The following is a 26977-nucleotide window of genomic DNA, read 5'->3' as shown; positions in this document are numbered from 1 at the left end:
CACCGATCTGCCGATTTCATGGAACAAAAATGTTCTCGGCTAGAAAATATCGAATGCGTTTCGTCACTGTCTGTTTCATTTACATCGTAGAATCAGCTTGACGACTGGAGCTCGAGAACTGCGTGTGCGTTCCCAGTGAGGGCCAGAGTAGAGATGGTGTATCGTCTAGGGCTCAGTGTGGAGCTGATCCAGCCGTTGATGAGATGTAGAGGGTTTATCAGGCCAGCAGGCCTTCCTGTAAGTTCAATATCGAAGCCTGTCTTCGCCTTCGGTCTACGTCTGATCATTACCCTATAGGCTGTTCTCAGGTCCTCTGTTATAGGTATGGGACGCATCTCTCCGGTGAATCTTCGCACACTCGCCTCGTCCTCCCTTCGTGCCGCCAGCCTTACATCTTCCGATGACCTCGACTCCCCACTCACTCCCTTCCAAAGCAAGATCGCGGCTTTAGAATCAGAGGCACTGGACAATCCATCGTCCCCTCAAGCTCAGTTGGACCTTCTCAAAGCATTAGCAGAGGGTCAAGAATATGCTGGGCTAGCGAAATACTACGAGACAGTGGCTCTGGAAGAGAATGACGATGCCAGGAAGAAAATCTTGCTGGAGAGTGAGGACGCTTGGAACCTCTATCTTCAATCGCTAGGAGCTACTCGTCGACTGTCAGACATTGCTAGGAGCGTGAGGAAAAGAGATGAGGCCATGCGCAATCATGGGATCTCGTCTGGCTCTACCAAATCTAACTCAGCCTCCGCATGGACCACGCCTATCGATACAACAACTGCTACTGAATCCTCATCCAAAACTACCTCGGCATCCCCTCTCGTTTCGTCTCTGTCAACACCAGCAACATCTCATAGTGCCTCGGCAGATACCACAGCTAGTACCTCATCGCTATTGACAAGCGCAGCGGGCTCGACATCCGGTATGGGTACCCCTCTTTCACCCATTTACGTTCAAATGGCCCCTCCAACTGCCCAGATGAATGCTGCAAGACTGGCAAGATGGCTTTTTGGAATGCTGATCTGGGGATTTATCTTCTTGACGATACTCAGTATGGTCATGGAGAATACCGGTTTACTCAAAGCTGGTCCTGGTCCCGCGGAATTTGAGCCAGAGGAGGGCAAAGTGGTCAAGTTTGCCGACGTGCACGGTGTGGAAGAGGCCAAAGCGGTCAGTCACACAAAAGTCATCCAGATCATTCTCAGCTGACAATCGATCCCCTCAGGAACTGGAAGAAATCGTGGAATTCCTTAGAAACCCGGAAAAATTCTCAACTTTGGGCGGCAAGCTGCCAAAGGGAGTTCTGCTCACCGGTCCCCCGGGAACTGGAAAGACGTGAGTACCCGCTAGGAGCGGACTCGGTTCTCTGACGATTCGTGTAGTATGCTTGCACGAGCTGTCGCTGGAGAGGCAGGAGTGCCATTCCTCTTTGCCAGTGGATCGAGCTTTGACGAGATGTTCGTCGGTGTCGGAGGTGAGTGACAAAATCTTCTTAACGACGCCGTGCCTAAAAATACTACAGCCAAGCGTGTCCGAGAGCTTTTCGCTACTGCAAGGAAAAAATCACCTGCCATCATCTTCATCGACGAATTAGATGCGATCGGTTCGAAACGTAGTGCCAAGGACCAGGTAGGATGCTCAGTCCTGGACAGTTCTGAGCTGACTATCTCTCAGCACTACATGAAACAGACATTAAATCAACTCCTGGTCGAACTGGACGGATTTGAGCAGTCCGAGGGGGTCATCATTATTGCCGCTACGAACTTCCCCGAATCTTTGGACAAGGCTCTGACACGTCCAGGTCGTTTCGATCGACACGGTGCGTTTCGCAGTAAGACTCATGGGCTTGAACTGACATTTCGTAGTGGTCGTCGGTCTTCCAGACGTGCGAGGTCGAATTGAGATCCTCAAACACCATATGGGAGAGGTCCAGTACGATGTTGAGGTTGATCCAAGCATTATTGCCCGTGGCTGCCCAGGAATGAGCGGAGCCGACTTGCAGAATCTAGTGAATCAGGTGAGCAATGGCATCACAAGTCCCTGGTAGCTCCGCGTTCTGACATGATCTAGGCCGCCGTGAAAGCTTCCCGTGAAGGATCAACGACCGTTCAGCTAAAGCATTTCGAGTGGGCGAAGGGTGCGTTCAGCCTTCTTCGGCAGGGAAAGCTGCTGCTAACTTGCCTAGACCGTATTTTGATGGGTGCTGAGAGACGGTCGCACTACGTGACTGAGGAATCTAAGCGCGCTACTGCCTATCACGAGGGGGGACACGCTTTGGTCGCACTTCACACACCAGGAGCCATGCCTCTGCACAAAGTGTGAGCTTTTTCTGCATCCCTTGATGATCCTCAGCTGACACGGAGGAAGGACGATTATGCCACGGGGACCGGCGCTCGGTATCACTTTTCAGCTTCCTGAGCAGGACAAAGGTGAGTCCGTCGTGCAAGGAGAGATACTAAACAAACACCTCCAGACTCATATTCAAGGAAAGAGTATCGGGCGATGATCGACGTAGCGCTTGGCGGTCGTGCAGCTGAGGAGATGATCTTTGGGCATGACGATGTGACCTCTGGCTGTTCGAGTGATCTGCAGCGGGCCACGGATGTCGCCGCTAGGATGATCCGAGTAAGTCTAGGTCAAGTGGCCGTGATCCACACTGCTGATCGATTACAGAGCTATGGTTTCAGTGACAAGGTTGGCCTGGTAGCGCATGGTGATGAAGAGTCAGTATACCTGTCGAGCAAAAAGAAGGATGAGATCGAAGGGGAGATCAAAGAGTATGTCCCTAACCACGTTACATGCTCATAATCGTGTAGCTTCTTAGACAGCGGGATGAAGCGGACAGTAAAGTTGCTGAAAGACCATGAGGACGAGTTGCACAAGGTATGTTCTACATCCTCGTCTTTCTCATGCTTGCAACCCACTGAATTACTATGCTTAGCTCGCTGCCGCCTTGGTCGAGTACGAGACTCTGAATCTGGATGAAGTCAGACTTGTGCTTCAGGGTAAAAAGCTTGACCGACCGTTGAATGTCGGGGAGAGTTTCAAGTCAGCAGCGGAGAAGTTGGGCCAGGGGGCGATCGTCGAAGGCATATAGTTGCATATAGACACTCATCACTGCATTGTAATTTCCGGCGATCATGGGTCTGCAGATATCGTTATCACTGGGTTTCCTCCCCTGCTTCCTTCAGCATTTGCTCGATAAATTGGACGTGCGCCCTGAAAGACGATCAACTGTGTCCGTTGTATGTAATTTGGACTTACTTTGCGTTGACCAGTCCGCGATGCGTTCCCTTGACTATGCCTCGTCTGTCGATAAAAAACGTCTCACGACCATCGGCGAGCCCAAAGAGCGACTTTTCCACTCCGTATGCTTTACGAGCCGAGCCTTTCTCGTCAGACAGTAATGGGAACGGTAAGTTATGTTGGTCCGCGAAGCTCAAGCCTTTCGCCACGGGATCTAAGCTCAAGATCATCAGGAATGGAAGACCAGGTGTACAGCCAGCTGTTCGACTCACCCGCACTGACGCCGACAATCTCTAGATCTGGATACCGCTGAAATGTCACATTCTCCTTTTGAGCGTCTCGAAACGAGCAGACTTCCGTCGTGCATCCACTGGTGCCTGCTTTGGGAAACTGAAGCCGGATATGTCGTATCAGTATATCTCTGACAGCACCATAGAACGGCCAGGGCGACTCACAAAGAACAACGCAATTGGCTGGTACGGTAAAGAAAGAGATAAACACACAAAATATTGTCAGCGATCACCAGTCTTTCCGAAGAAACCGGAGCTATGGTCCACCTTGTGTCCTAACGGAAGCTCGTATTGTCCTCCTCTGATATTGGGAAGACTGATGATTGGTGCTGGCTTTCCAATTAATGAGGAGCTCATGATTGCAATGTTTCAAGGGACGTGAAGGGAGTTTCACAAAGCAATCGAGAAAATGCTTCTAGACAACGACGACGACGACTCTGGTGATGATGTTTATAATTATAGACCTTTGAACACGGAGAAAAGGTGGAGTCATGATAATGGTACGATATATACCGTAAATATCAATGCATTTTGCCTGCTCATGCAATGGAATGGCAATCAAAGGCTCTAGATGGGCCCTTTGCCCAAAGCACCCTGTACACCTTGTCAACATGTGTATCGGCATTCACATGGAAGACGAACTCACCCCATCGACAACCAGGGTCTCTCCCGATACATAATTGCTGGCTGCCGAAGCCAAGAACACCGCTGGTCCAGCAAAGTCTTCTGGAGCTCCCCATCTATTTCCAGGCGTACCGACCAGACGATTCTTGACGAATGCAGGATCTTTCCGAGCTTCCGTATTGCTACGCCGTCTGATCAGCCACCGGCACACCTTTCTTCCACCCGACAATTCGTTCGTAAGACTGCTCACATGTCTGTGGCAATGGATCCTGGAGCAATGGCATTGACGTGAATGTTGTATTTGGCCCATTCGTTACTCAGGGCTTTTGTTAAACCCATAACGGCTGTCTTGGCAGCTGTATAGTGAATGACTCGAGCACCACCAATGAATGCGTTCAGAGACGAGACGTTGATGATCTTTCCGCGACGGCGAGGGATCATATGCTTGCCAGCTTCTTGACAGATGGTGAAGAGAGCAGTCAGATTCGTGTCGATCACCTGGGGAGAGGCTTAAGCTTGCGTTTTGCCAACTTGCTAGGCGTAGCCCTTACCTCGTTCCAATCAGCCGAGGTGATATCGACTGTATCCTGCCTCTTCAACATGCCTCCACAGTTGATCAAGATATCAATATTGCCCATCGCGTCCACGGCTCGCTGCACCACGGTTTTGACGCTCTCTTTATCCGTCAGATCGCATCCTATAATTTCGCATTTCCGTCCAAGAGCTCGAATAGCATCTCGAGTCGATGTGTTGGACGTATCACGCTGAGCGGATACTACGTCTGCACCAGCTTGAGCCAATGCAATGGTCATTGCCGCTCCAATCCCTGCAGTCGGCCCATCAGCTCCAGTTGACAATCTCCACTGCTCGAATACAAAACTTACCTCTGGAGCCGCCCGTGACCAGGGCCACTTGACCTCTCAGAGAGAACAGGTCAAGGGCCGGGATCTGGGGTGTATCCGCGAGCTTGCCTTCGTCCGACATTGTTGATTGAGGCTTCTTCGTGACTTGCTATGAACAATGATGCGGTTATACACCACCAAGTCATGTCCCTATCGGACAGAGGACCGGGCCGGCTGAACCGGGCCGGTTGTCTGCGGAGACGGGGTTTCCGTCTCGCTACAAGATCAGTCCGGATACTTTCGCCCTCAAACAGCGACATACAATCCATACCTCAATCTTCAGACTCTCAGCCAATCCATACGACGAAAGCAGACACCATGCTGAACGGCAAGAAATCAGTCCTCGTCATTAACGGACCCAATCTCAACTTGCTCGGTATCAGAGAGCCGCACAGTGAGTCGTATCGCTTTCGCCAAGGTTTTGAGAGCGCTGAACTAGGCCCTCAGTCTACGGATATGAGACCCTCGACGATGTTGTGAAGGCTGGTAAGGCTCAGGGTCAAGCCGATGGAGCACACGTCGATTTCTTCCAAAGGTGAGCGAATTAAACATGCCTTATCCGCTCAGAGGGATTGGGCTGACACTAATCTCAGCAACTGGGAAGGCGCGGCCGTTGATAGGATTCAAGAAGCCCGTACAGACGGTACTGATGCTATCGTCTTCAACCCGGGTGGATGGACACAAACTTCAGTTCCCATACGTGATGCCTTGTTAGGAGTAGCCATCCCCTTCATCGAGGTGAGTCCTTATTCGCTTGATTAGGAAATGCTGAACTCTTTTCAGCTCCACGTCGCAAACATTCACGCTAGAGAAGAGTGGAGACATCACTCGTACTTTCATGACAAGGCGACTTGTGTCATTGTAAGTTGGCTCTTCCAGCCTTGGATTGGCGCTAATAGGGACAGATGGGATGCGGTATCAAGGGATACGAATATGCCATCGACATGATCATCAAGAATGACAAAAAGTTCCCTCCGAAACCTGATGTTCAAAAGTAAGGCTTTAGGGAACAGGCATGCATTTCTCCCAATGAATCTAAATCATATTCCGTTACGTTTGCTCGTTTTCCGACTAGACTGACAACTTGCGTACCAACAATCTTCTGACCCTTTCGAAATAGACTAACAAGCTTTCAGAGAGAACCCAACTTTCCGAGACGCGCATAGGCGGGCCATGGCAGAGTACGAAGAAGAACATGCTCCATCAAGCACGCAGATGATCACGTTGGATATCCTCTGCCTTCTCCTCATCGCCCTGCGTCGACTCAGGGTAAGTCTTAGCAGCTTGACCATCGTCCACTACCCGATTCATCAGCCAAGTCCCATGACCTATCACGCGCTGGTGAAACTCACCAACATCCAAGCCTCCATCCTTTTCAAAGGCCGCTCGACCTCGCTCAAAGTGAGCAGAATGCGATTCATCGCCGAACAAGCAACAGAGGATGACCACGCCAGCCGCGACGCCCACAAGAATGGCGGATACCCGTCCATAAGCTGGCTTTCCTGTTTTGGGATCTTTCAGCTTTGCGCCCGCAGTCGCTTCGATCTGCGCCGATGCGGACGAGACCATGTTACCGATTTGGTAGGCTATGGTTGAGCCATCAGACGTATCTACGTGAGATCGGGGCCACTTACCGACTCCTGGCCACATGGCTCTGAAAGCGACCGGTGAAATTTCAGACAAGTACACGGGCACGACCCCATAGGCTCTGCGTAGATTCAGTCCTGACAGACACCGAATCACGGAAACGGGATATATGGCTTACCCCTGTACGCCGGCCTGGACGAGGAATGCACCTGCTGCAAGACCACTGAAGGACGAAGGCAACAGCCACAAGGGTAACATGGCGCAGCAGAAGAGGCAGAAACAGATCATCGTGATCCGTCTACCTAGATACTGCGATACGTAGCCTCCTATCGTGCATCCAGTTATGGCGCCGCAATTGCCGATGATCGTCGCTACTGTAGCTTGATGAGACGTCAGGCCTTTGTCGTTGGTGAGATACGCGGGATAGAGGTCCTGAGTAGCAAGTGTCAGCCGTCAAATGTCTGGCTCCTTGTGTGCATCGACATACTTGTGATCCATGCGAGTAGAAGTTGAAACCACTGAGATGGTCAGCGTCTCAGTTGAGGCTCCTTGATAAAGGACTCACGTCATGAGGACGATGGCAAAGATGCATCTCGCCCAGTGAGTCTTGAGCATCTTCCAAGTCTCCCTGATGAATTGTACAGACTTTTTGCTCGTTGCAGTCTGGTCCCCTTCTCTCTGACGAGCTGCCTGTCGTTCCAAAAAGTACTGCGATTCCGGCAACAACAGTCGTATGATGGCACCAGTCAGAGAGAAGGCGGCACCAGTATAAAATAGAGGCCTCCATCCAGTCTCTTTGGCGACTCGAGAGTTCAAGTTGACGGCAGCTATGATGAGGTATCCCACAGGGTATCCGAGTTGGAGGAATCCAGAGAACAAGCCGCGTGCGTCCACGGGCATGTTCTCCAGAGCCATGGAGACTGCTAAGCCCCAGATCCCTCCCATGCCAATTCCAAAGAGAGATCTACACGCTAAGAAGGCAGAGAAAGTCTTACAGAAACCAGTAGCGAGAGAAAGGGCAGAGATGATGATCAAATTGGCGACCAAGGGCCATTTCCTGAGACGAGAGTCAAATCAGGAGCGGTCCACGAGATCTCCGCGCTTACCGGCCATATCGATCACTCAGCATGCCAAATATGAAGGCACCGAGAGGTCGAAAGAGCAGCGTCAGCGTGATGGACAATGTGACCGTCGAGAGTGTTTTGTGAAAGTATGGTGCGAGTCGAGCTGCGCTGAGTGTGACCGCGAAGAAGCTTCATGCCCTTTAGCACCGCCAACAGCTTTTCCGCCAGAAAAGGTGACTCACTCGATGGCATCGCATACCCATGCCTGGTATTTTCAGCGGAGGCGCGCTGAAAAGGGGAGACGAGATGACCTACGAACCAACCCGAGAAGAAAAATGCAAACTGCAACCATGTGAGAGATCTGATGAGCTTGATTGGGTTCCGCTGGATCACCTGGGGACACGAAACTTTCAGTGGCGAACCCAGCACAGACAGTTAGCCAAGCTCTCACCCGTTCAGACTTGGCAGGGAGTCGAGGCAAGCTTGCCCCTGGGATCCAAGATCGTCATCATCAAAGTGGCACATCCTCATTCATTTGACGACTCACATACGGTACTGGTGATTGAAGCCATCGTCGCTGGATGGCAGAAAGCTTCAGGTGAGGTCGATAGTCATAGGAAGTCTCTTGGTCTTGGCTTTTAAATACCCGCTTATAGGTCTCGCACTTCCCAGACTTGAGTCAAACGGATGATCCCGAGGTATGTAGAGTTCCATATCCGATGCGGACCGTGCAATCCGGCGGTCCGGACCGGGCCGGTATATTTTCAGTCCGAGTGGCCCTCCTGTCAGGGGCTTTATGAGTCTTTTCAGGCTCCCTATATCATCGCTCACAAACTCGCGCATACACATATCCCGGCCAATCACTCCAGGAAACTCACTCACTTATCACCTCAGAGCCATCTCCATCCATCATGTCGAAGACTGCCGCTCCACGCAAGACTCATCGAGTCGGAATCATCATGAACGGTGTGACCGGTCGTATGGGTACCAACCAACATCTCATTCGATCCATCCTTGCTATCCAGAAACAAGGTGGAGTCACCTGTGCGGATGGAGACAAGATCTATCCTGAACCAGTACTTGTCGGTCGAAACATTGATAAATTGCACGATTTGGCCATCGCGAATGGAGTCGATAAATCCTGCTGTACAACGGACGAGGACGCTGCTCTGGCTGATCCGAAGAACATGATCTATTTTGATGCCCAGACGACGGGTAGACGAGCTGATGCCGTCAAGAAAGCTATCGCAGCTGGCAAGCATGTGTACTGTGAGAAACCGACCGCGACGACAACGAAAGGAGCATACGAGCTGTATAAGATCGCCAAGGATGCAGGTGTCAAGCAAGGCGTCGTTCAAGACAAGCTGTTCTTACCTGGTCTAGTCAAGCTCAAGCAATTGATAGATGGTGGATTCTTTGGCGAAATCTTATCTGTCAAGGGAGACTTTGGATATTGGGTCTTCACCGGATTGACACCCGTGGCTCCTCAACGTCCTTCTTGGAATTACCGAAAGGAAGATGATGGAGGGATCATTGTCGATATGCTCTGTCATTGGCGTTATGTGATTCACAATCTCTTTGGACCCATCAAATCGCTCACTTGCCTCGGTGCGACTCATATCAAGGAACGTGTCGATGAATCGGGTCAAAAATACAAATGTACTGCCGACGATGCTTCCTACGCGACATTCGAGCTCGAAAGCGGTGTCATCGTCAACTTTGTCTCCTCCTGGACCACTAGACCGAGACGGGACGATTTGTTGACGATTCAAGTGGACGGAACTCAAGGATCTGCCGTCGCTACGCTGAGAGATTGTGTCATTCAGCATGAATCATCTACCCCTCGACCTATCTGGAACCCTGATGTACCAGCTACGATCGACCACTATGCTACCTGGAGCAAGATGCCGGATTATCAAGTGTGCGACAATGCATTCAAAGTTCAATGGGAGATGTTTTTGAGACATGTCATCAAGGATGAACCGTGGAAGTATGATCTGCTAGAGGGAGCAAAAGGCGTACAGCTCACTGAGCTGGGTCTTCAGAGTTGGGCAGAGAGGAGATGGGTCGATGTACCTGAATTGTAGGCGTTTTGAGGGGCGGCGGCTCATCCCCAATGCATATGAAATAGATGCTATGCTCCCTTGCATGCGCGCGCTCCCTTTACTACCCATCTTGGACGAACGCGAGATCCGGCTTCGCGAGCGGACACTTGCACATCTACTACAGTTCAGAGACCCAATTACTCCGCGTGAGTGTGGCTCTTCCTCTTCATCAACGACCAGCAAAGCATCGAAAGCACCACCATGATGCCGACAAGGTGAGGGAAGATCCAGATGCCCCACTGCGACACAGTCAGCTATCTATTACCTCCAAACTAGACGCCTCTTACTGACACGGTCGAAGATTGCACCAAATGCACTGTTAAAGGCATATCAGCACCTAGTGGTGGAATCAATTGCGTTTCACTCACATTGGCAGTATGGCCGTGCCAAGACCACTGGTGGTACCCATGAAGCTGATGATACCTACTCGAAGATCTTCGTCGAGCTCTTCAGCGGTGACCATCAAGACATTTGGCCACATTGGGCCATACATCAGTCCAATGAGGGCGAAAGCGATGGAAGTTCCGACGTCGGAAGGAGTCAGGTAGCCAATGACCTGACCACCGATACTGATGATGGAGCTGGAAGATCGTCAGATCATGGAGCCTGAGAACAAGACATCTCACTCACTAGATGTACACAGAGTTATACCATCCCAGTTTCCTGCTCAGGGGAGCAAAAAGGAATCGACTGATAGTCATGGCTGCTTGCGTCAGCTCAATTCGTATGCGGACAGAATCATCTCACCAGACCAGAACCCAACACTTGCATATCCTGCCGAGATGGTCGCATTTCGCTCAGTGATGAGATATGATGTCTGGACGGTCTCAGCAAGGGATTTACTCCATGACCCACAAGATATTCACTGATCGCCATCTCGGCACCACACTTTGTAGCCCGTCAGCGCTGGCGTCTAGACGATGAAAGTCTTCACACTCACGTAGAAGAAGACCCAGCCAAGGACTGACCACACAGTGGGATTTCCCAACAACGCAAGCATTTTCTCTCCACTACCACGGGTCTCTTGCTGTTTCCGCTTTCGGGGCAACAGAGGCTGGTCTTCCCGTGCCAAGTCTCGTTCAACGGCGTGCGAGTCATCAATGGGCGCTGCATCGGCTCCTGCTCCGAGCAATTGCTTCTCAGTCTTGCCCTTGAAGGCGATGACAAGGATCAAAGCATTGACCAATGAAACACCCATGGCGACAAGGAAAAAGAGATGAGGACGACCTTGGAATCGCTCGACGATGAAAGTACTGACGAGTGGAGCAATGGTCGCTCCTAGAGCAAAGCAAGCTTGGACTTGGAAGACTCCAGATGGGACAGCCGGGAGACGAGATGCGAAACTATTGGCCTGGGCATCCTGATCGAGCGGTCATCCTGTGGGTGACAAGGGCAATGACTTAGAGAGCTTACGATGATGGCTCCGCCGAAACCATTGACTCCGTAGGAGAAAATGAAGAGGAAGAATGTGCCTCGAATAGAGGTCAAGCCATAGGCGAGAGCGACGGCAAGAGCACCGAGCAGGATTGTCTGAAGACAAGATCAATCACGAGTCCAAGGTGCAACATCAAACTCACTCTTCCGAACCCTAATTTGTCGGTGATGTAGACGGAAAGGAACCCTGAACCCAAGGAGCCGATGAAACCAGTGACAAACACGTAAGACACTAGGGTAATCAGGTGAGCGAGCCTCTACGTTTCGCGCCGGTCCACACTGGTAGGCTCACTCGTTGCGTAATTTTGCTGCGATGGTCGCGTGAGCTCGACACGGGATGACATCCTCCTCGACTCACTTTGTAGTAAGCCTGTAAGGACGGTAACAAAGGGCCTACTGAGCCTTCAACCCATCCACAAAGCATCATACTGAACATGAGAGCAGAACTGAGCGAGATTAGCTCGAGTGCCATACCAGCCTGGGTCAGGATAAACACACAGCATCCACACCTGTCTTGAAGGAGACGGTGCCCAATCGAGGGGTTTGCTCCCATGACCCTCGATATCTCTGCGCCGAGCAGCCACGTCTCTACTACCACTACTTGATGCCATCTTGACCTATGTCTCGATGATTGAAAGCAGTGAGCGACACACGGTAATATTGATAGTAAAGTGTTGCCCGAATTGGGCCGACAGAGTGGGGGAAGGAAGGGGGGGAAAAAAAAGAGGCGTCCCGTACTCGGATCTGTCCGTGGCACTCGCTGCGGTGTGTGTGATGTAGATCATCATTCCACTCATGCATGGCATGCTTCTGTGAGCTGCTCGAGGCGATGACAACGACATCAGTCACGAGGATACAATCTGATCTACCTTGGATTCCCTCGAGGCACTCCGTCTGCTCGACAACAACATGGATCGTATCGATATTTCCGCGCGGTGCGACATTCTACCGTCACGCCGGCCGCCACCTGGGGAGCTCCGCAATCAGATCAGAAAAGGTAAAAAGCATTTTCACATGGTGTGCGATGATGGGTCACTAATTGAACATGGCGAGTCGGATGGCTAGGCAGCGAATTTGAACCCCTCAGTCTAAGACTTGGCGACCCGCTCAATATCAAATCGCCGGAGCCTGCAAAGTGACCAAATCGTTGCCATCATGGACAGTGACAGAATCGAAGTGCATCGTCGGACGAGCCGAGCCGAGGGCAGCACACATTCCTTAGAGCGAGGAGGCAAGGACATGGAGCTGGAGCAGGAGCAGGAGCAAATGACCGAGGCAAATCCACTTGCATCAGCTTCAACTCCAGCCAAGTCAACACTGCTACTCAAGCGTTTGAGGCGGAAGCTGCCTCCTCCGAGCGACACGAGACTCATGTGGATCTTGTGAGTTGGCGGTACGCCTTCATACGAGCGGAATGCTCACTTGAGGCGAACAAGCGTGGCTTTGATGGTGACTATGCTGCTACTAGGGTGGAATGACGGATCTCTTGGACCGTTATTACCCTTCTTACAACGATACTACAAGGTGAGTCACCAGGATCAGCGGGAAAAAAATTAACCCTTTTTCGTAGATCAATTATCTGATCAGTTCGTAACGATTCATGAGGGCGCTTCTGGACCAGCTGACGAATGCGCAGTCTCGCTGAGCTGGCTCTGTAACTTTGCTGGAGGGGTCTTTTCAGGTCTCGCCTACATTCACATTACCGATCGGATCGGCTTTGGTTTTGTGAGACAGCATTCCTTGTCGTGCTCACAGTCCAGTTGCTGACTTTGCGTCCTAGGCCGCAGCTCTGGGTGCGTTGGTCCAAGCCATTGGCTATGCTTTCATGAGCACCGGTGGACCTTTTGCTCTATTTCTGGTCGGGAGTGGCTTTCTGGGCTTCGGCTTTGGGTTCATGGCGAGTCAAATACGCAGAAACATTGGTTCGTCCCTGCTGACACTTTCTGGCCAACGCAGGAAGCCCAGGTCAACAATATCACATCTCGTCTTCCGAACGCGTCTACAAAGATGTTCATCGTTCAAGCTTGTTTCGGTCTCGGAGCAACCGTCTCGCCGTTTATCAGTACTCCATTCGCTCAGCATGTCAAGAGGGCATATCTCTACTTTCTCGTAGCGATGGCTGTGGCACTCGCCGGAATGGTCATCATCCTCGTGACTGTTCAAGGCAGGACGGAAGCCCAGTGTGTGGGGCACTTACCACTCAAAGAGGACGAAAAGCGCTCAGCGGGAGAGTCGGCCGTTTTAGAGATGAACGATCATCAGGACAAAAGCACAGTTCAGGGTAGTTCTGCCGCTCAGGCTTTGGAGATCGCGGAGGATCCAAGAGTCCTTCCTCCTGCTGCCATCATCGCGGTGACGGAGGAGAGGTCTCATCAAGATCCCGCACCGGAATTGACGAGCGGTCAGAAGGTCAGAATGATGCTGAGGGAGAGGGCCACGTGGACCTTGATGGCGTATAACTTTGTCTATGTGAGTGCGTGTGTATTGCGCGTGGGGCTGATGAACATCGTTTAGGTCGGATGCGAGGTCGGTCTTGGAGGATATCTGGTGAGTCGCGGACGCTTATCTCACCGATCGTTCCGCCCTTAACGAGTGTTTCCAGACTTCGTTCTTGATCCATGAACGAGGAGGAACAGCCGCAGCCGGGTACGCCACATCAGGCTACTGGGGAGGTTAGTAATGCATTATTGAGGATTCGTACATTCCCTGACACTGGCTTAGGCTTGACACTGGGACGAGTCATCCTCATCCCAGTCACCAACAAGCTAGGATATCAGACTGCGATATACACCTAGTCAGTCGAGTCAACGTCCTCGTTACTCAACATGTACTGATTGCCCGCAGCACGGCCATCGCACTCGTGCTTGAGATCATCATATGGCAGACCCGTACACTGATAGGCAATGCTGTCTGTTTCGCTCTCGTCGGCGTGTTCCTCGGTCCGATCTACCCCGCTGCTCTGATGGTCATTTCCAAGATCCTACCCGACGAGATTCGAGGTGGTGTCATGGGTCTCACGGGAACAGCCGGGGGTGCAGGTGCAGCCGCTATGCCATTGTGAGTTGATCAAAAACACTTTGTTCTCGGGGGATTCCGCTGAAGAACGATCTTTCTAGTGTGACAGGTGCACTGTCTGACCGAGTGAGCCATCAAGAGCACTTCTCATGGACATAATGCTGACAGACTGTCTCAGTTTGGAATCTGGATTCTTCAACCATTTACCGTCGCTCTACTTGGCGCAGATCTGATACTGTGGTTCCTTGTCCCAACCAAACGAATACAAGCCAAGCGGCGGCAGACATGATGTTCCAATAGCACTATGTACCTTCAGCATTTGTTCTGGACTATTAGCGCTACATGAGGGGGGTAACTTCTAAACTTCCACGACGTCTAGATCTTCCTCCTTTGAAGCAGATGTGCCGGACTGCCCCCGTACCAAGTGATCGATCTCCTCCATCTTCGTTTCGTGTCCTTCTTCTCCTTGTATCAGGGAGACGAGACGTTCAATGGCGTCTTTGATCTGAGCAGGATTCAGCCTTGATCGCGAATCCGAACGTATATGCCTACCGCTTGGTCCGTTTCGACTTTATGAAGCTCCCTTACCACAATGTAGGCTCCGCGCTGGCGCAAGGCCTCTCGGCCGGTGAAAGCTGCCCATTGGCATCAGCACTGCAGTCTACAGGACAGGACGGTGATAATCACTGGTAGATAAGAGGAGAAGGATCTCGATGCACATCATCCTCAGTACTGGGTCCTTTTCTCTCTCTTTGGTAGGAGGCAGGAATTGCAGGGTCGGCGGGAGCTTCTCCATGTCCTGACAGGAGGCATCAGATTTATGCAGACGGAGGATGTTCTCTCTCACTTACCTCCATTTCATACTCTTCCGGGCCCATGAGAGGGCTCAGCACCCACGGCAATACATCTACGCCCTTGACGGTCCTACTTGGGTCCGAAGGCAGTCGGACGCGATCATCTATAGTGCGTGTAAGACCACTGAGATGGCTCTATCGGGGCCTGTCCCAACGATACTCACGCTCAGAGGCTAACAGCCAACCCATGCTTCCTCTGTCCATAGCACAGTTCTTGATGCATCCTAACGCACCTCCTCTGCGGATGAGGTCAGGATGTTCGGTGTAGATGACGATTTTAGAGAGAAGAGGCTCGTCGTTCTCTGATGGAGAAGCTGTGGATGGTTGCGGGAAGGGGGGACGAGGCGTAAGAAGAAGTGTACGTGTACTTGGGGTCTACGATAGTCAGAATACGACAGAACGTATTCCTGCTTCACTCAACTTACCATGCTGATGTTGGCGAAGACGGATGCCAAAAAATTGACATCTCCTTTCCGTTTCCCCTTACCCTCCTTGACTCCCTCAGCTGCCCCATCTTCGAAAGCTTGAACAAGAGCTCTCAGCCCCTCAACGGTCCGCTCTTCCTCTTGACCCGCCTCGGCATTAGGCTTTGTGATACGTGTGTCTCGCCAGTCTGGATGTATCGTCGAAGAGGCGGACGCCGCGGCAGGAAGATACCATGGAGGATAATGTTTGGAGAGTGTGAGAGGGATGATGGGAATATCGAGGTTGATGATTTGTGGTAGGAGGGACGGATGAGATGTCAGGTTGGAGAGCAACATGGCCGTCAAGGGAGATAGAGGCGAGGTGGTATTGGCAGTGTAAGAAACGAGCCACACGAGGAAATCCTTGTCCACCAAATGTCTAGCTACGGCCACATTGTCCGACAGGTTGACAAGTGCGGAGAGGGCATCATGGGCCATCATGGCTTGATCCGTACACAGATTGCCCAGATCCTTCAATGCTTTGATCTTGCTATCATCTTGCTCACTCCCTTGCTTTCGCTTCTCAGGCAATAGACCTCCTCCACTGGCTGAAGTTCCAGCGAACGAGGAAGGAATGAAGATGTGTCTCTCTGGATCATTTTTGGCTGTATGGCCGACGAGGTTTTGCAGCGCAAGCTGACGAGCGGCCGGATTCGGAGAGTCCAAGAACTCGAATAAATCGGACAGCGAGGTCATGATCAGGTCTGATGAGTCAAAAGGTCAATGAATTGAATGATGGCGCAAAGATTTGGACAGGTCATGTCGGACTGATTAAACTTTTTTTGAGTTCGGAATTCATTTCCGAAAATCCACTTGGATACATTGGCACTATTGTTGGAGAGGGATAAAGAGACTTGACCTGACTTGCCATGATATGGTATATCATCTCGCATCACAACCTTTTGCTTCATTCCTTCATGCTGATCTCTACAAAGCTGAAAACGATCATGACCTTTCCGAAAATTTACACGCCCCTCTAATTGCTGAAAAGCAGTCTGTACAAACGTACATACCAAGGCGCATTAGCCCTCTCGCGTCGATAGGCCCTAGACTCCTCAACGGTCAACCAGCACTTTCGTCCAGTGTCCAGATCGATCTCATGGGCTTTTCGAGGGAGAGTGCGTTTCCAGTAGTATCCGAAGATCCAGAAGACAGCAACGATAGGGACGGTGAGATAGGCGAGGAAGAACGATTCGGCTCTCTGAGATGCCGTGACGCTCTCTCCAAGGGGGAAGAGACCGATGTAGAATTGGGCGATGAGGACAATGACAATGAGGAAAGCACCGAGTGCTGAGCCCCAGTAACCTCCGAGAGCTCGGAACGGAAGCTCTTCGACTGAGTGACCTTGGACTCGCCAGGCTTTACGGAATCGCATGTGGGTGATGAGGATAGAGAGCCAGGTGATGAGTGTCGAGAGACCAGATAAAGCGACGAGCCAATCAAAGACTGTAGATCCGACATCAGCGACGTTGATGTAAGCCAATGGGGAAAAGACCAAGATGGCGATCAATGAGTAGAGAGGTCGTCCGGATTTGTCGACGTAGGTGAAGCATCGAGGAGCGTAACCAGTCTCAGCCAAGGCAGTCAGAGTTCGAGATCCAGCATAGACACAGGAGAGACCGATGGAAAGGACAGAGATACAAATGGTGACGTTGATCAAATGATTCAGACCCGGGATCCCAGCTCGGTCCATTAGGATAACGAATGGGGAGGCGTTTGCACCGGATCCTACACCGAGTCGCTCATCAGTGTAAGGGATAGCGAGACCGATGATGGTGAGCGAGGTGATGTAGATGAGGGTGATACGCCAGAAAGTGTTCTTGACCGCGGACGGGAGAGTCTTTCGAGGATCAGGTGTCTCGGTGGCGGCGAGTCCGACGAGCTCGGTTCTGTAGCATATCAACTCCTCGCTCGAAATAGAGAATCTTATAAGACCACATACCCTGCAAAAGAGAAAGCTGGGAAAGTAAGGTCAGCTCATGCCTTGAAGCGGCGGGGTATCGACTCACCTGCGGTGACAAACATTGCGCAGACGCCCTTGAACCCGTTGGCAAAGGCACCTGGATTACTCCAATATCGTCCTCCGACATACGAAGCGTAATCTCCATCTGAAGGACCGCCACCACAAATGCAAACGATTCCGATGAAAATGAAAACGATGACGACGAAAAGCTTGAGGCATGATGACCAAAACTCTTCTTCGGCATACCCTAGTGTCCCAAAGGCAGCAGCAATGAAGATGACGATCATGAAGATGGTGATCCAAGCGGCCAGAGGAACAGGAGTAGTCCAATATTGAACGGTAGATCCAGCGACTGTGATTTCAAGAGGTAAGACGACAGCCCATTGCAAGACGTAGTTCCATCCCATGGCGAAAGCGAAAGAAGGATCCAGCATTCGAGAGGCGAGGGTATAGAAACCACCTGAGACGGGATAAAGACATGCCATTTCACCGAGAGCTTGAGTGACGTTGATCAACATGACACCCATGATGATCCATGCGAGGAGAACGGCAGCAGGTCCACCATCTTTGAGGGATTGACCTGATCCGACGAAAAGTCCAGTGCCGATAGATCCACCGACAGCGATCATTTGCAGATGCCTAGGCTTCATCTTTTGCTGAAGGAGCGGATTATCATGAGCCACAAACTCAGGTGGGACGTCGCCGTGTGCCACTAAACCTCTGGTGGATCCTGGCGCACGCTTGAACGATTCAATACTGAGACCCAATCGAGTCATCAGAGTCTCTTGAGACGGATCGTACACTTCTTCGCTGTAATCTGGAGCATCGTGGGCTGGGTAGACCTTTGCTTCATGGCCTTGGATCTTCTTCTCTGGATCCTGCATGATAAGTGACTGTTTGGGTGTGTGTTCTCAAAGTAATAAAGAGACGGGGAAGATGGCTCCGGTCCGTGGACCCCGCGCATGTCGTCTTTATACGTTTCTCCCATGAGGGGCTATCTATCGGTGATAGCGATAGAAGAAAGTTCTTGTGCCTTGCTCCGCCCAGACAATTTGAATAGACTCTGCCCCATCCCAGTATGTCACGAAAGACTTGGCCAGTTGGCCCAATTGTCATTCCCTCTGCCCCATCTAGCCAAGAGATTCCCATTTCGTTGCCATGTTGTAGCTCCGGTAAACCCGGATCATAGATAGGAGGATGTACGTCAAATGGTCTTGGCGCCATGGGGTCAAAGGCCCAGAGATGAACATTTCAGCAGAGAAGCTGATCAGTTGAACATCGACGTGCTAGTGATCTCCCCTCTCAGCAGCAGCTCTGCAGCTCTGCCACTTCATCCTATCAGTCGATCGCTCTCTCTCTCTCTCTCTCTCTCTTCGCTCTGATGCCTTGAATACTCGAATTCGCTGTGTGCCAAGAAACTCCCCTGCCCCTCTCGCGCCATTGGCGGGTCTTGGCTTGCAGATATAGGATGACTCCGGACCATGATATGATGATGATGATGGACGTCTTCTACCGTGAGGCATGTGCTACGCGACGGCAACGGCTAGGCGCATAGATTCGGATGGGCCTGGAAGCAGAACAAGAAGGATCTCTGATAGGATCGAAGACTCTGGTCCAGAGGCAACGCTCGTAAGCTTTTCTAATCCCTTTGGACACCTTCTAATGCCGTATTAGAAACTGTGAGTGATCATTAGAAATCCTTAGCAGGCTTTCCCACGGTCGTACCTTTTCAGCTTCTCGTCTGCATATACGCAAGACCACAACTTTTCTGTTAGTGACTTCTGGGTTCGACATTGACGCGGCTTCGATCATCCTTCTCATGCCAAATACCTCATAGAGCCCTTACAGGCAGCTCATTACAGCTCGCGACTTCCCAGTTGGCTGGACGCATCGTCGAGAATTGGACTTCCCTCGGACAAATAGCCGCTCGTCCAGAGCTTTTGACCTGGTCCACCTCGCCCTCTCTGTCCTATTTCATCATGCTCTCCAACGCCTTCAGACCCGCATCTCAGGACATTGCTCTGGTTGACCCACCGCCAGACTCTATCTCACGCATCAAATTTTCTCCGACCTCGAATCTTCTCGCCGTAGCGAGCTGGGACAATGCAGTATGTAATATAACCCCTTGCTGCTATGCTTCTCACTGACTTCGGACACTAAAGGTCCGCTTATATCAGGTCGATCAGCAAGGACAATCAATGATGCAGGGCAAGCTCTCGCACAATGCCCCCGTGCTAGATGTGACATGGACCGAGGTTAGGCTTCTGGGGAACGGGCGCTTGCTTTTCTGACTCTGCATAGAATGGATCACATCTTTGTGCGGCAGGCTGTGACAACATGGCAACACTGTATGACGCTCAGACGGGAACCCCGCAGCAAGTTGCTCAGCATGATGCGCCGATAAAATGTGTGGAGTTCGTCAATGCAAAAGGGACAAATGTGCTGGCAACAGCTGGATGGGACAACAAGCTGAAGGTGAGTCAATATCCCTCATGCCTTGGACAGCAGCTCATGGACGTGTCAGTACTGGGACATCCGACAGGGTCAGACACCAGCTATGACGATAGATTTAGGGGATAGGGCATACAGCATGGATGCTACGAAGGAATTGATGGTGTGTTGTCAAATGTCTGACTATGTCTGACGTAGAATTAGGTGGTTGCCACAGCGAATAGGAGACTGAAGATCATCTATCCTGATGAGCGTCCCGAAATGATCTTCAAAGTAAGTACAGTCCGATTCAGCGTCGATTGACCTCCGTTCTCAGGATGTCGAGTCTCCGTTAAAATGGCAGACAAGGGTCGTGTCGTGCTTCCCTACTGGTCACACCTATGCCGTAGGCAGTATAGAGGGGCGTGTGGCTATACAGTGAGGACACATGTGATCGAGGCTTGCACTTGAAAGCTCATACGATTCACAGGTACCCGAAAGAGATCGACGACAAAAAGAATTACTCCTTCAAATGCCATCGATACGACATACCCAGCGGAAGCATGCCAGGCACTCCAGCTGTCTTTAATACTGCCACGAGTCAGAACTCTCAGAATGTCTTTGCTGTCAACACCATTACCTTTCACAAAGTTCATGGAACATTTTGTACAGGTGGGAGCGATGGAAGCATCACTTTCTGGGATGGTATCGGACGCACAAAAGTCAAGGGTGCGTTGAGGCCTAACGGACAGTTGTATCCGACTGACCATACTCAGCCTTCACACTTAAAGAGCTCAACAATGGAGACTCTGATGCTAGGCCGCCACAATGGGGCACGCCTGTCGTTTCTACCGCTTTCAACCACAATCAAGAGATCTTTGCCTATGCTTTGTCTTACGATTGGGCCAAAGGACACGGCGGTGCTCCGCCCCCTGGACAGAACCCAACAAAAGTCATGCTGCATTCCGTCAAACCGGATGAAGTTAGGAAAAAGGACAAGCTGGGAAGGTAGGGGCAGATGAAGTATCCGATTACAAGGGATCGGCACGAGCCAAGGTCTGCTGGTCGACCTTTGCGAGACGAAGCGTTCAACAGCAGAGACGAGCATAATATGATGTATAGCATTGACGACAAAATCACCACTGCGAATGTCCGGCTATGGCGCGATTCTAACCTCCTTCAGAAATGTTGCTTCGTACGAGGGGAGTATGTACAACATGATGGACTGACAGCTTTCGCTCAACTGCGCTCAACTGCGCTGATCTGCCGATGCCTGTTATGCGATTGGGACCTGAGTAACGACTGGATATCCCGCAGACCCGGTGATTGTGATCAACTGGAATCCTGAAGGAGCGCCTTGGGTGTTGATATCGGTATCCGCAGTAGTACTGGACCAAGCTTCGCTCGACTCCCAGGTAGACGACCAAGCGTTACTGGCTCCGAATGATGGCTCGCCCTCTTGAACAGTCATCGAGCCTCTCATACCATCTGCACCGCCACTTGTCCAGGCGTCACTGGTCCAGGAATCGCTTGTCCAACCGTCGTATGAAGACCAAGTGCTAGTCCAACCTTCAGTCTGGGACCAAGCGCTCGTCCATTCATTAAAGGAAGACCATTTAGATGTCCAGGAATCGCTCTCCCATGATTTCGTACTGAAGGCATTGCTCATCCACGTTTGGCTCTGGAAGATATTTTCAAAGCCAGACAAGAAGCTGTTCCAGCTGTTTTGCTCGTTCTGCGAGGTTTGATCGTTGTGTTCGTTCTGCTCATTGTGCTCGTTTTGTTCACTGTTGAAATTGTTCTTGTCCCCGTTGCCGCCTCCACCTTCCCCACCAAATCCACCGTTACCTGTATCGCCATTACCTCCGCTGCCGCCGCCGCCGCCGCCTCCGCCTCCGCTACCCCATTTCTTGCCTTTACCGAATCCTCCAAAGTTGCAAGTGATGATACCAAAGAGTTTCTTGCCCTTGTACGTGGTGGTGCCACTTGGCATAGCTTCGGAAGCCCCTGCAGATGGCGTGCTATTGCTGGACGGGGAGAAGGCATTCAAAGCTCCGGCGAGTAGATTGATCTTCTTTAGACTTTGCCAGAAGCTCACAGGGAAGGATGATGACGCGGTGATGGAAGCGGAGCCCAAAGATGATACGGACAAGGTTGCAAGGGATACAGTTACAGTAGGCATGAATGATGTCTCAGAGGCCGGTTGAGTATTGCGAGGCAGACGGGCAGTAGTCTTGCCAGGCCTTGGGGCTGGTAAAGAGAGGACAAGATCTTATTATGGGTGGGTCAGCAGGTGCCGTTGAGGGCCACACTGTACTTACGGAAGAATGCGAGAAGGCAGAGCAAGTGCTGTGGCGGAGTGCGCATTCTGCTGAGTGCTGAGAGGTGCCAGACGCAGCCTGATCAATCGGGAGGTTCAGGTATGGTGCAAGATGCCTTGGACTGTGATAGTGAGGGTCTGAGAAGAGGAACCTGAGGACATTTTCGCGTGTAACACTTCCTGGTCTGGGCATTTCGACGTCTGCTTTGCTTTGTCTCGACACAGACTACCAGGCAGGGGGAGAAGATTGCACGAAATTGGACACGTCGAAAGGCCTACTGAGCACCGCTTCGACGTCTCATTCAAGCTAGACGACCCCTTTGAGGACAAGGGGGAGATGACTTAATGTTCGTCACGAGTCATGGAAGGACCTCTTGCGTCCTAACTGCAAAGTTTTGCATTGACTCTCCGAGTCGAACTTTGTCCAAAGGAACTACTAATACATCTTCTTATTTACACCCATCCAGGATCTGGGCCAGATTGGCGTCGAGATAGGGACCATTGGTGGGGAGACAAGATTGAAGAAAGCGAACGAGATCGAAAGGCAGGGAGTATGTAATGCAAAGGCATCGGATATAGTGAGGGCCCCAGGATCAGAGGAGTCCACCGAGGAGTCCACCAAGACCTCCCAGTCCGCCGGCGGCGGGAGCGGCGGCGGCAGGCTGAGCAGTTGCAGGTGAGGCCGATGCGGAGGGTTGAGCGAGGAGCTCGGCGGCGGATACGGCTGCAGGACTTGAGCTCGCAGCTGCGGCTTGAGGTGCTGATCCACCTCCCATTCCTAGGAGACCTTCGACCATTCCCAGAGGTCCGCCTCCGCTAGTTAAGCCTCCAAGTTGAGGAGACGGTGCTCGCGCGACTGCCTCGGGATGGGGTACTGCTGGCAAGGCGTAGACGGCTACCGGCCAAGTCAGCATTGTTCAGTGTTGGAAACTGGAGTGAGGCTCACCAGACAAAGTCAAAAGGGTCAAGCTGGTAATTGAAAATCGCATCGTGAAGATAAGGTAGGAAAGAAGTTCTTGGGCGAAAAGATCTGGGGTAACAAGGACAGTGGGTTATGAACTGGTATTCGATCCGACCGAACGGTCATCTTATACTCTTTCTCGAGGGGAGTCATTAGTCTGAGTGTATGTGAGCTCCCGTCAACAGTGGAAGTAATGCTACTCCCTAGCTCGTTTCAGGTCGAAGCAGGAATAGGCTAAGCCCCGTACATATCTGCGGAGAGGACGGGAGGACGTCCTCCGTTCTCTCAATCTCTAGTGTAGCGTTCGCGTGGGTAAGCAACATGTTGACTGTTGACTCGAGATGTATATATAGAAATCTTCATCTGTCGCGGAGTATCAACAACGTCATGTCGCTGATAAAATCTCGGAGCGAGGGGGATCGGCACGGTACAAGATGAACCGACCGTACCGTCTATCCGCTCCAGCTTCTGAGTGGGCAGCCCGCGAAGCATGTGTAGCGCAGCCACAATGCATTCTAGAGTCGTCGAGGGAAGACACATCCAATAGAAAAGGCATCCGAAGGAATTGCAGGCGTGGACGGCGGGCAACTACTGCTGCCATCCGAGCTAGCGCGGAGAAAGGTGCGGGATGCGGGAATGAGGGTCGGCGGTATCCGAATAATGTCAATTTCGCGTTGTTGACAGGACCTTCAGGCTCATTGATTGGCGAGCGTTCGGACAGCGAATATGGATTGAAACGATCAGTGTGCCATTGAGACGACAATTCGATGAGACTGCATCCAAGTCGGCCTCTGAATGGTTTGGGAGCAGCGTCGGTTGTCGCTCGTCGCTCGTCGCTGCCACGAGTTTTGCAAAAAAACCATTCTGTGGCATGTGCGCCTACCAGAAAAACTTCAATTAGGCATCGGCTTCAATCTTTTTTGGAGATTTCCCGAGATGCTCACAACTTTTAACGACCGGCCAGACATTTTAATGCTATTGACTATCTAGATATTTCAGACAACATGAGCGACCAGCAAGCTGCCGCTAGCATTGCTGCCAAGGGGGCATCATCAAAGTCGAAGAAAGTAAGCTCGATTTCTAACCCCACAGCAGGAGTTCCTTCTGAGACTTGATATAGGCCAAGTCAGAAGCTCAAAAACGATACCAAGCGAAGAAGGCTAGAAAGCATCGTGTGTTGGCCAAAGCTCGTCGAGATGCAGCGCCAAAGAACAAAAAATTTGACGGTCAATCACAAGTCTATATCAAGGATGACAGTGGAGCTGCACAAGTTGAGGCCGGACCTTCCCGTTATGCCGATGCGTCGGAGGCTCTGGAGGATGTCTCGATGACTGCTAGCGCGAAGAAGAAGGGAAAGGAGAAGGCTAAAGGCGAAATAGGACGGCCTGGAGTGGCCAGTACAGCGAGTTCATCGAGAGAAGCAGGCTCCGATGACAAAAAACCGGAAAGTGCAAATGGTCAAGGCGCAGAGGACGAAGAACAGGAGCGCCAGGAGCGCAAGAGGGTGAAACGAGAGAAGAGGGAGAACAGAGATAGGTCAGCGAGGAAAGCGAAGCGGCAGAAGAGAGATGAGAAGGTGCAGGCAGGGGTGGACATCGGTGGAGCAGATTTGGCAGACGCCAACGACCTGAGAGGAGAAGTTGGGGAGGACTACGCCCTGGATCAAGACGGAGATCTGGACTTGCCGGGAGGCGATCAAGAATCACTGACTGGCGCTGATGAAGAAGATACATCTCCGTCCACCCTCGAGGCCTTTCCTCTTCCGCTGGCTCCGGCTGCCGCAGATCCTGTCCTACTCACCAAGCAAGGTCTTCCGAAAGGATTAGAAAATGCTCAATTGATAGACGCGGGTCTATCTGCTTCGCTCGATGAGGTTCCATCAGCCATTCATGAACGTCTGAAAGCCATCGGCATCGAACGGCTGTTTGCCAGTGAGTCAATCTTCGAATCACTAGACTTAAATCTCCCCAGTACAAGCGGCCATCCTTCCAAAACTCCTATCCCTTCCACTCGTCCCGACGCCTTATACTCGTCTGTGCGATTACCTCGCTTCGGCCCCGACTGGCTCAGGCAAGACACTCGCTTATGTCCTTCCCATCGTGCACATCTTGTCGACTCGAGTGGTCCCACAATTGCGTGCTTTAATCGTCTTGCCGACGCGAGATCTCGTGGTGCAAGTGCGTGAGACATTGGAGATCCTCACGAAAGAATCGGGCTTGATTGTGAGTGTCGTGCTGATGATGATGTGAGGGTCGTGGGCGCTCATTCCAGCAGATCGGAAGTATCACTGGTCAGCATAGTTTTGGACATGAGCAGGGTATGCTTGGGCAGCATCAAGCCAAGTTGGACATTCTGGTGGCTACACCAGGTCGATTGATCGATCATTTGAACGGGACGCCGGGTTTCACTCTGCAGCACCTCCGTTTCCTCGTGAGCAACACAATCATTGACCTGAGGCTGACATAGGCAGGTTATCGACGAGGCGGATAGGCTGCTGGGACAGTCATACCACGACTGGTTGGTACAAGTTCTAGGAAATACCTCTCCTTATTGTCAAAAGCTTTTATTCTCCGCCACTTTGACAAGAGATCCTGCTGCAATCGCATCTCTAAAACTCCACAATCCTCAATATCTCATCGTGCAATCTATCAAGTCAAACGATACCAACACCTTCTCACTGCCCGATACACTGTCGGAGAGATATATCGTCACGCTGGCTACGCTGAAGCCGCTGGTCTTGATTCACTTGCTCCATCAATGTGGTTCCGGCGGTCTGGTCTTTTGCAAGAGCGTCGACAGTGTAACTCGGCTAGTGCACTTGCTCACTGCGTACGGGCAAAAATCTGTCCAAGGCTACACTAGCGATATGAAAACTGCAGAGCGTAAAGCGCTCTTGGCCGATTTCTCGAGCGGCAAGGTCGATTTGTGAGTCTTCGGGCTACATTCAGCTGCTAATTGCCATAGTTTGATCTGCTCTGATCTCGTCGCTAGAGGGATGGACCTCCCGGTCGTCTCGCATGTCATATCATACGACGTACCGATGGATATGAGGAAGTACGTTCATCGAGTCGGTCGAACGGCTCGAGCAGAGCGATCAGGCAATGCATTCACACTTGTGGAGAAGCAAGAGGTGAGTTCCTGTGTTTGGATGCCCCGTTGACTATCAGGCTCTCTACTTCAAGGCTATGCTCAGGGAGGCTGGAAGAGACAAGGTTGTCAAGAGAATCAGATTACAAGAGGGCGATCTCGATGCGTATAATGAGACATACGAGGTGGGTGCCTGGGAGATGGCCTACAACTACCTGCTGATAAACCACTCAGGCGGCGATGAGCAAGGTCAAGGCTTTGTATGGGGCAGCTGAATGATATGTGAGGGGCGGTGCGAGACATGGATCAATCGCTGGGAATCTAGGCCGTACGTACATCCATTGTACAATGCAGCAAAAAGGATGCATATAGACGCCTATTCCGAGATCCAGACCACGAACGGATGCCAGACCGTCATACTGCGAAGTCGTTTCGTATGCTCAACCTCCTCACTAAAGAGTAAAGTCAAGACAGACGCAACGTCTCGTGTCAGCCATATACATACCACGTCTGGTGATTGACAGCAACAATGACACTCGACATCATCATGGAGGATCAAGAGGAAAATGTCAGAGACTTGGTCCACAGGATTCTGGCCGAGCAGGTGGGTTAATGTTGAAGGAGCTTTCTA

At 51.5% G+C, this 26977-nt stretch overlaps 14 protein-coding genes across 14 annotated transcripts; 6 read left to right on the top strand and 8 right to left on the bottom strand.

The window, feature by feature from the left end:
* The first annotated feature begins 19 nt into the window (after positions 1-19).
* On the top strand, positions 20-3145 carry BD324DRAFT_612188 (peptidase family M41-domain-containing protein). The gene is made up of 14 exons (XM_022014366.1): positions 20-237; positions 298-1170; positions 1226-1335; positions 1383-1474; positions 1523-1629; positions 1675-1819; positions 1866-2017; positions 2071-2137; positions 2186-2318; positions 2368-2429; positions 2474-2625; positions 2674-2777; positions 2817-2883; positions 2942-3145. Exons 1-14 carry the CDS (start codon positions 154-156, stop codon positions 3095-3097), a joined length of 2304 nt encoding a protein of 767 aa, XP_021874498.1. The 5' UTR covers positions 20-153; the 3' UTR covers positions 3098-3145.
* On the bottom strand, positions 3146-4048 carry BD324DRAFT_612185 (thioredoxin-like protein). The gene is made up of 5 exons (XM_022014365.1): positions 3804-4048; positions 3702-3719; positions 3519-3636; positions 3265-3460; positions 3146-3219 (listed from the first exon to the last, which is right to left on the bottom strand). Exons 1-5 carry the CDS (start codon positions 3891-3893, stop codon positions 3162-3164), a joined length of 480 nt encoding a protein of 159 aa, XP_021874497.1. The 5' UTR covers positions 3894-4048; the 3' UTR covers positions 3146-3161.
* On the bottom strand, positions 4048-5193 carry BD324DRAFT_585895 (hypothetical protein). Its single transcript, XM_022013740.1, has 5 exons — positions 5045-5193; positions 4712-4986; positions 4411-4658; positions 4183-4342; positions 4048-4130 (listed from the first exon to the last, which is right to left on the bottom strand). The coding sequence occupies exons 1-5, from the start codon at positions 5142-5144 to the stop codon at positions 4104-4106; spliced, it is 810 nt and encodes a 269-aa protein (XP_021874496.1). The 5' UTR covers positions 5145-5193; the 3' UTR covers positions 4048-4103.
* Positions 5194-5380: 187 nt separating this feature from the next.
* On the top strand, positions 5381-6060 carry BD324DRAFT_647724 (catabolic 3-dehydroquinase; the record flags this gene model as incomplete). Its single annotated transcript, XM_022017706.1, has 5 exons — positions 5381-5456; positions 5510-5597; positions 5656-5800; positions 5846-5923; positions 5968-6060. The coding sequence occupies 5 exons, from the start codon at positions 5381-5383 to the stop codon at positions 6058-6060; spliced, it is 480 nt and encodes a 159-aa protein (XP_021874495.1).
* Positions 6061-6105: 45 nt separating this feature from the next.
* BD324DRAFT_612178 (carboxylic acid transporter) lies at positions 6106-8398 on the bottom strand. Its single transcript, XM_022014364.1, has 11 exons — positions 8261-8398; positions 8165-8202; positions 8029-8106; positions 7956-7978; positions 7756-7902; positions 7215-7706; positions 7137-7167; positions 6828-7081; positions 6697-6770; positions 6415-6648; positions 6106-6360 (listed from the first exon to the last, which is right to left on the bottom strand). The coding sequence occupies exons 1-11, from the start codon at positions 8283-8285 to the stop codon at positions 6266-6268; spliced, it is 1491 nt and encodes a 496-aa protein (XP_021874494.1). The 5' UTR covers positions 8286-8398; the 3' UTR covers positions 6106-6265.
* A 131-nt stretch (positions 8399-8529) lies between these two features.
* Positions 8530-9844, top strand: BD324DRAFT_612175 (putative dehydrogenase). Its single transcript, XM_022014363.1, has one exon. The coding sequence runs from the start codon at positions 8625-8627 to the stop codon at positions 9798-9800; it is 1176 nt and encodes a 391-aa protein (XP_021874493.1). The 5' UTR covers positions 8530-8624; the 3' UTR covers positions 9801-9844.
* A 5-nt stretch (positions 9845-9849) lies between these two features.
* BD324DRAFT_678237 (major facilitator superfamily domain-containing protein) lies at positions 9850-11929 on the bottom strand. Its single transcript, XM_022018980.1, has 12 exons — positions 11751-11929; positions 11611-11698; positions 11545-11560; positions 11396-11484; positions 11232-11348; positions 10759-11178; positions 10674-10706; positions 10566-10635; positions 10449-10521; positions 10187-10399; positions 10110-10134; positions 9850-10057 (listed from the first exon to the last, which is right to left on the bottom strand). Exons 1-12 carry the CDS (start codon positions 11861-11863, stop codon positions 9956-9958), a joined length of 1359 nt encoding a protein of 452 aa, XP_021874492.1. The 5' UTR covers positions 11864-11929; the 3' UTR covers positions 9850-9955.
* A 478-nt stretch (positions 11930-12407) lies between these two features.
* On the top strand, positions 12408-14556 carry BD324DRAFT_647720 (major facilitator superfamily domain-containing protein; the record flags this gene model as incomplete). Its single annotated transcript, XM_022017705.1, has 12 exons — positions 12408-12634; positions 12689-12776; positions 12823-12838; positions 12889-12977; positions 13033-13174; positions 13213-13721; positions 13767-13799; positions 13855-13924; positions 13974-14046; positions 14097-14309; positions 14369-14393; positions 14446-14556. 12 exons carry the CDS (start codon positions 12408-12410, stop codon positions 14554-14556), a joined length of 1596 nt encoding a protein of 531 aa, XP_021874491.1.
* BD324DRAFT_22377 (cytoplasm protein) lies at positions 14446-16319 on the bottom strand. The gene is made up of 6 exons (XM_022012221.1): positions 15547-16319; positions 15286-15496; positions 15119-15225; positions 14955-15066; positions 14820-14902; positions 14446-14772 (listed from the first exon to the last, which is right to left on the bottom strand). Exons 1-6 carry the CDS (start codon positions 16279-16281, stop codon positions 14626-14628), a joined length of 1395 nt encoding a protein of 464 aa, XP_021874490.1. The 5' UTR covers positions 16282-16319; the 3' UTR covers positions 14446-14625.
* A 242-nt stretch (positions 16320-16561) lies between these two features.
* On the bottom strand, positions 16562-18432 carry BD324DRAFT_574726 (amino-acid permease inda1; the record flags this gene model as incomplete). Its single annotated transcript, XM_022013082.1, has 3 exons — positions 16562-17474; positions 17528-17543; positions 17595-18432. The coding sequence occupies 3 exons, from the start codon at positions 18430-18432 to the stop codon at positions 16562-16564; spliced, it is 1767 nt and encodes a 588-aa protein (XP_021874489.1).
* An 894-nt stretch (positions 18433-19326) lies between these two features.
* On the top strand, positions 19327-21122 carry BD324DRAFT_22286 (WD40-repeat-containing domain protein). Its single transcript, XM_022012217.1, has 8 exons — positions 19327-19656; positions 19711-19803; positions 19850-20023; positions 20073-20162; positions 20204-20272; positions 20316-20416; positions 20469-20707; positions 20755-21122. The coding sequence occupies exons 1-8, from the start codon at positions 19528-19530 to the stop codon at positions 20988-20990; spliced, it is 1131 nt and encodes a 376-aa protein (XP_021874488.1). The 5' UTR covers positions 19327-19527; the 3' UTR covers positions 20991-21122.
* A 132-nt stretch (positions 21123-21254) lies between these two features.
* Positions 21255-22345, bottom strand: BD324DRAFT_647716 (hypothetical protein; the record flags this gene model as incomplete). Its single annotated transcript, XM_022017704.1, has 2 exons — positions 21255-22249; positions 22300-22345. 2 exons carry the CDS (start codon positions 22343-22345, stop codon positions 21255-21257), a joined length of 1041 nt encoding a protein of 346 aa, XP_021874487.1.
* A 546-nt stretch (positions 22346-22891) lies between these two features.
* BD324DRAFT_647715 (hypothetical protein) lies at positions 22892-23287 on the bottom strand (the record flags this gene model as incomplete). Its single annotated transcript, XM_022017703.1, has 2 exons — positions 22892-23193; positions 23245-23287. The coding sequence occupies 2 exons, from the start codon at positions 23285-23287 to the stop codon at positions 22892-22894; spliced, it is 345 nt and encodes a 114-aa protein (XP_021874486.1).
* A 915-nt stretch (positions 23288-24202) lies between these two features.
* Positions 24203-26728, top strand: BD324DRAFT_585883 (P-loop containing nucleoside triphosphate hydrolase protein). Its single transcript, XM_022013739.1, has 8 exons — positions 24203-24326; positions 24380-25190; positions 25231-25481; positions 25534-25689; positions 25730-26184; positions 26224-26389; positions 26427-26531; positions 26581-26728. Exons 1-8 carry the CDS (start codon positions 24264-24266, stop codon positions 26623-26625), a joined length of 2052 nt encoding a protein of 683 aa, XP_021874485.1. The 5' UTR covers positions 24203-24263; the 3' UTR covers positions 26626-26728.
* The last annotated feature ends 249 nt before the right edge of the window (positions 26729-26977 follow it).

This window comes from Kockovaella imperatae, assembly GCF_002102565.1.
Source record: "Kockovaella imperatae strain NRRL Y-17943 chromosome Unknown BD324scaffold_1, whole genome shotgun sequence".
Taxonomy (NCBI): Eukaryota; Fungi; Basidiomycota; class Tremellomycetes; order Tremellales; family Cuniculitremaceae; genus Kockovaella; species Kockovaella imperatae.
Note: the sequence above shows the minus strand (reverse complement) of the source record. Positions and strands in the feature narration are given on the sequence as shown.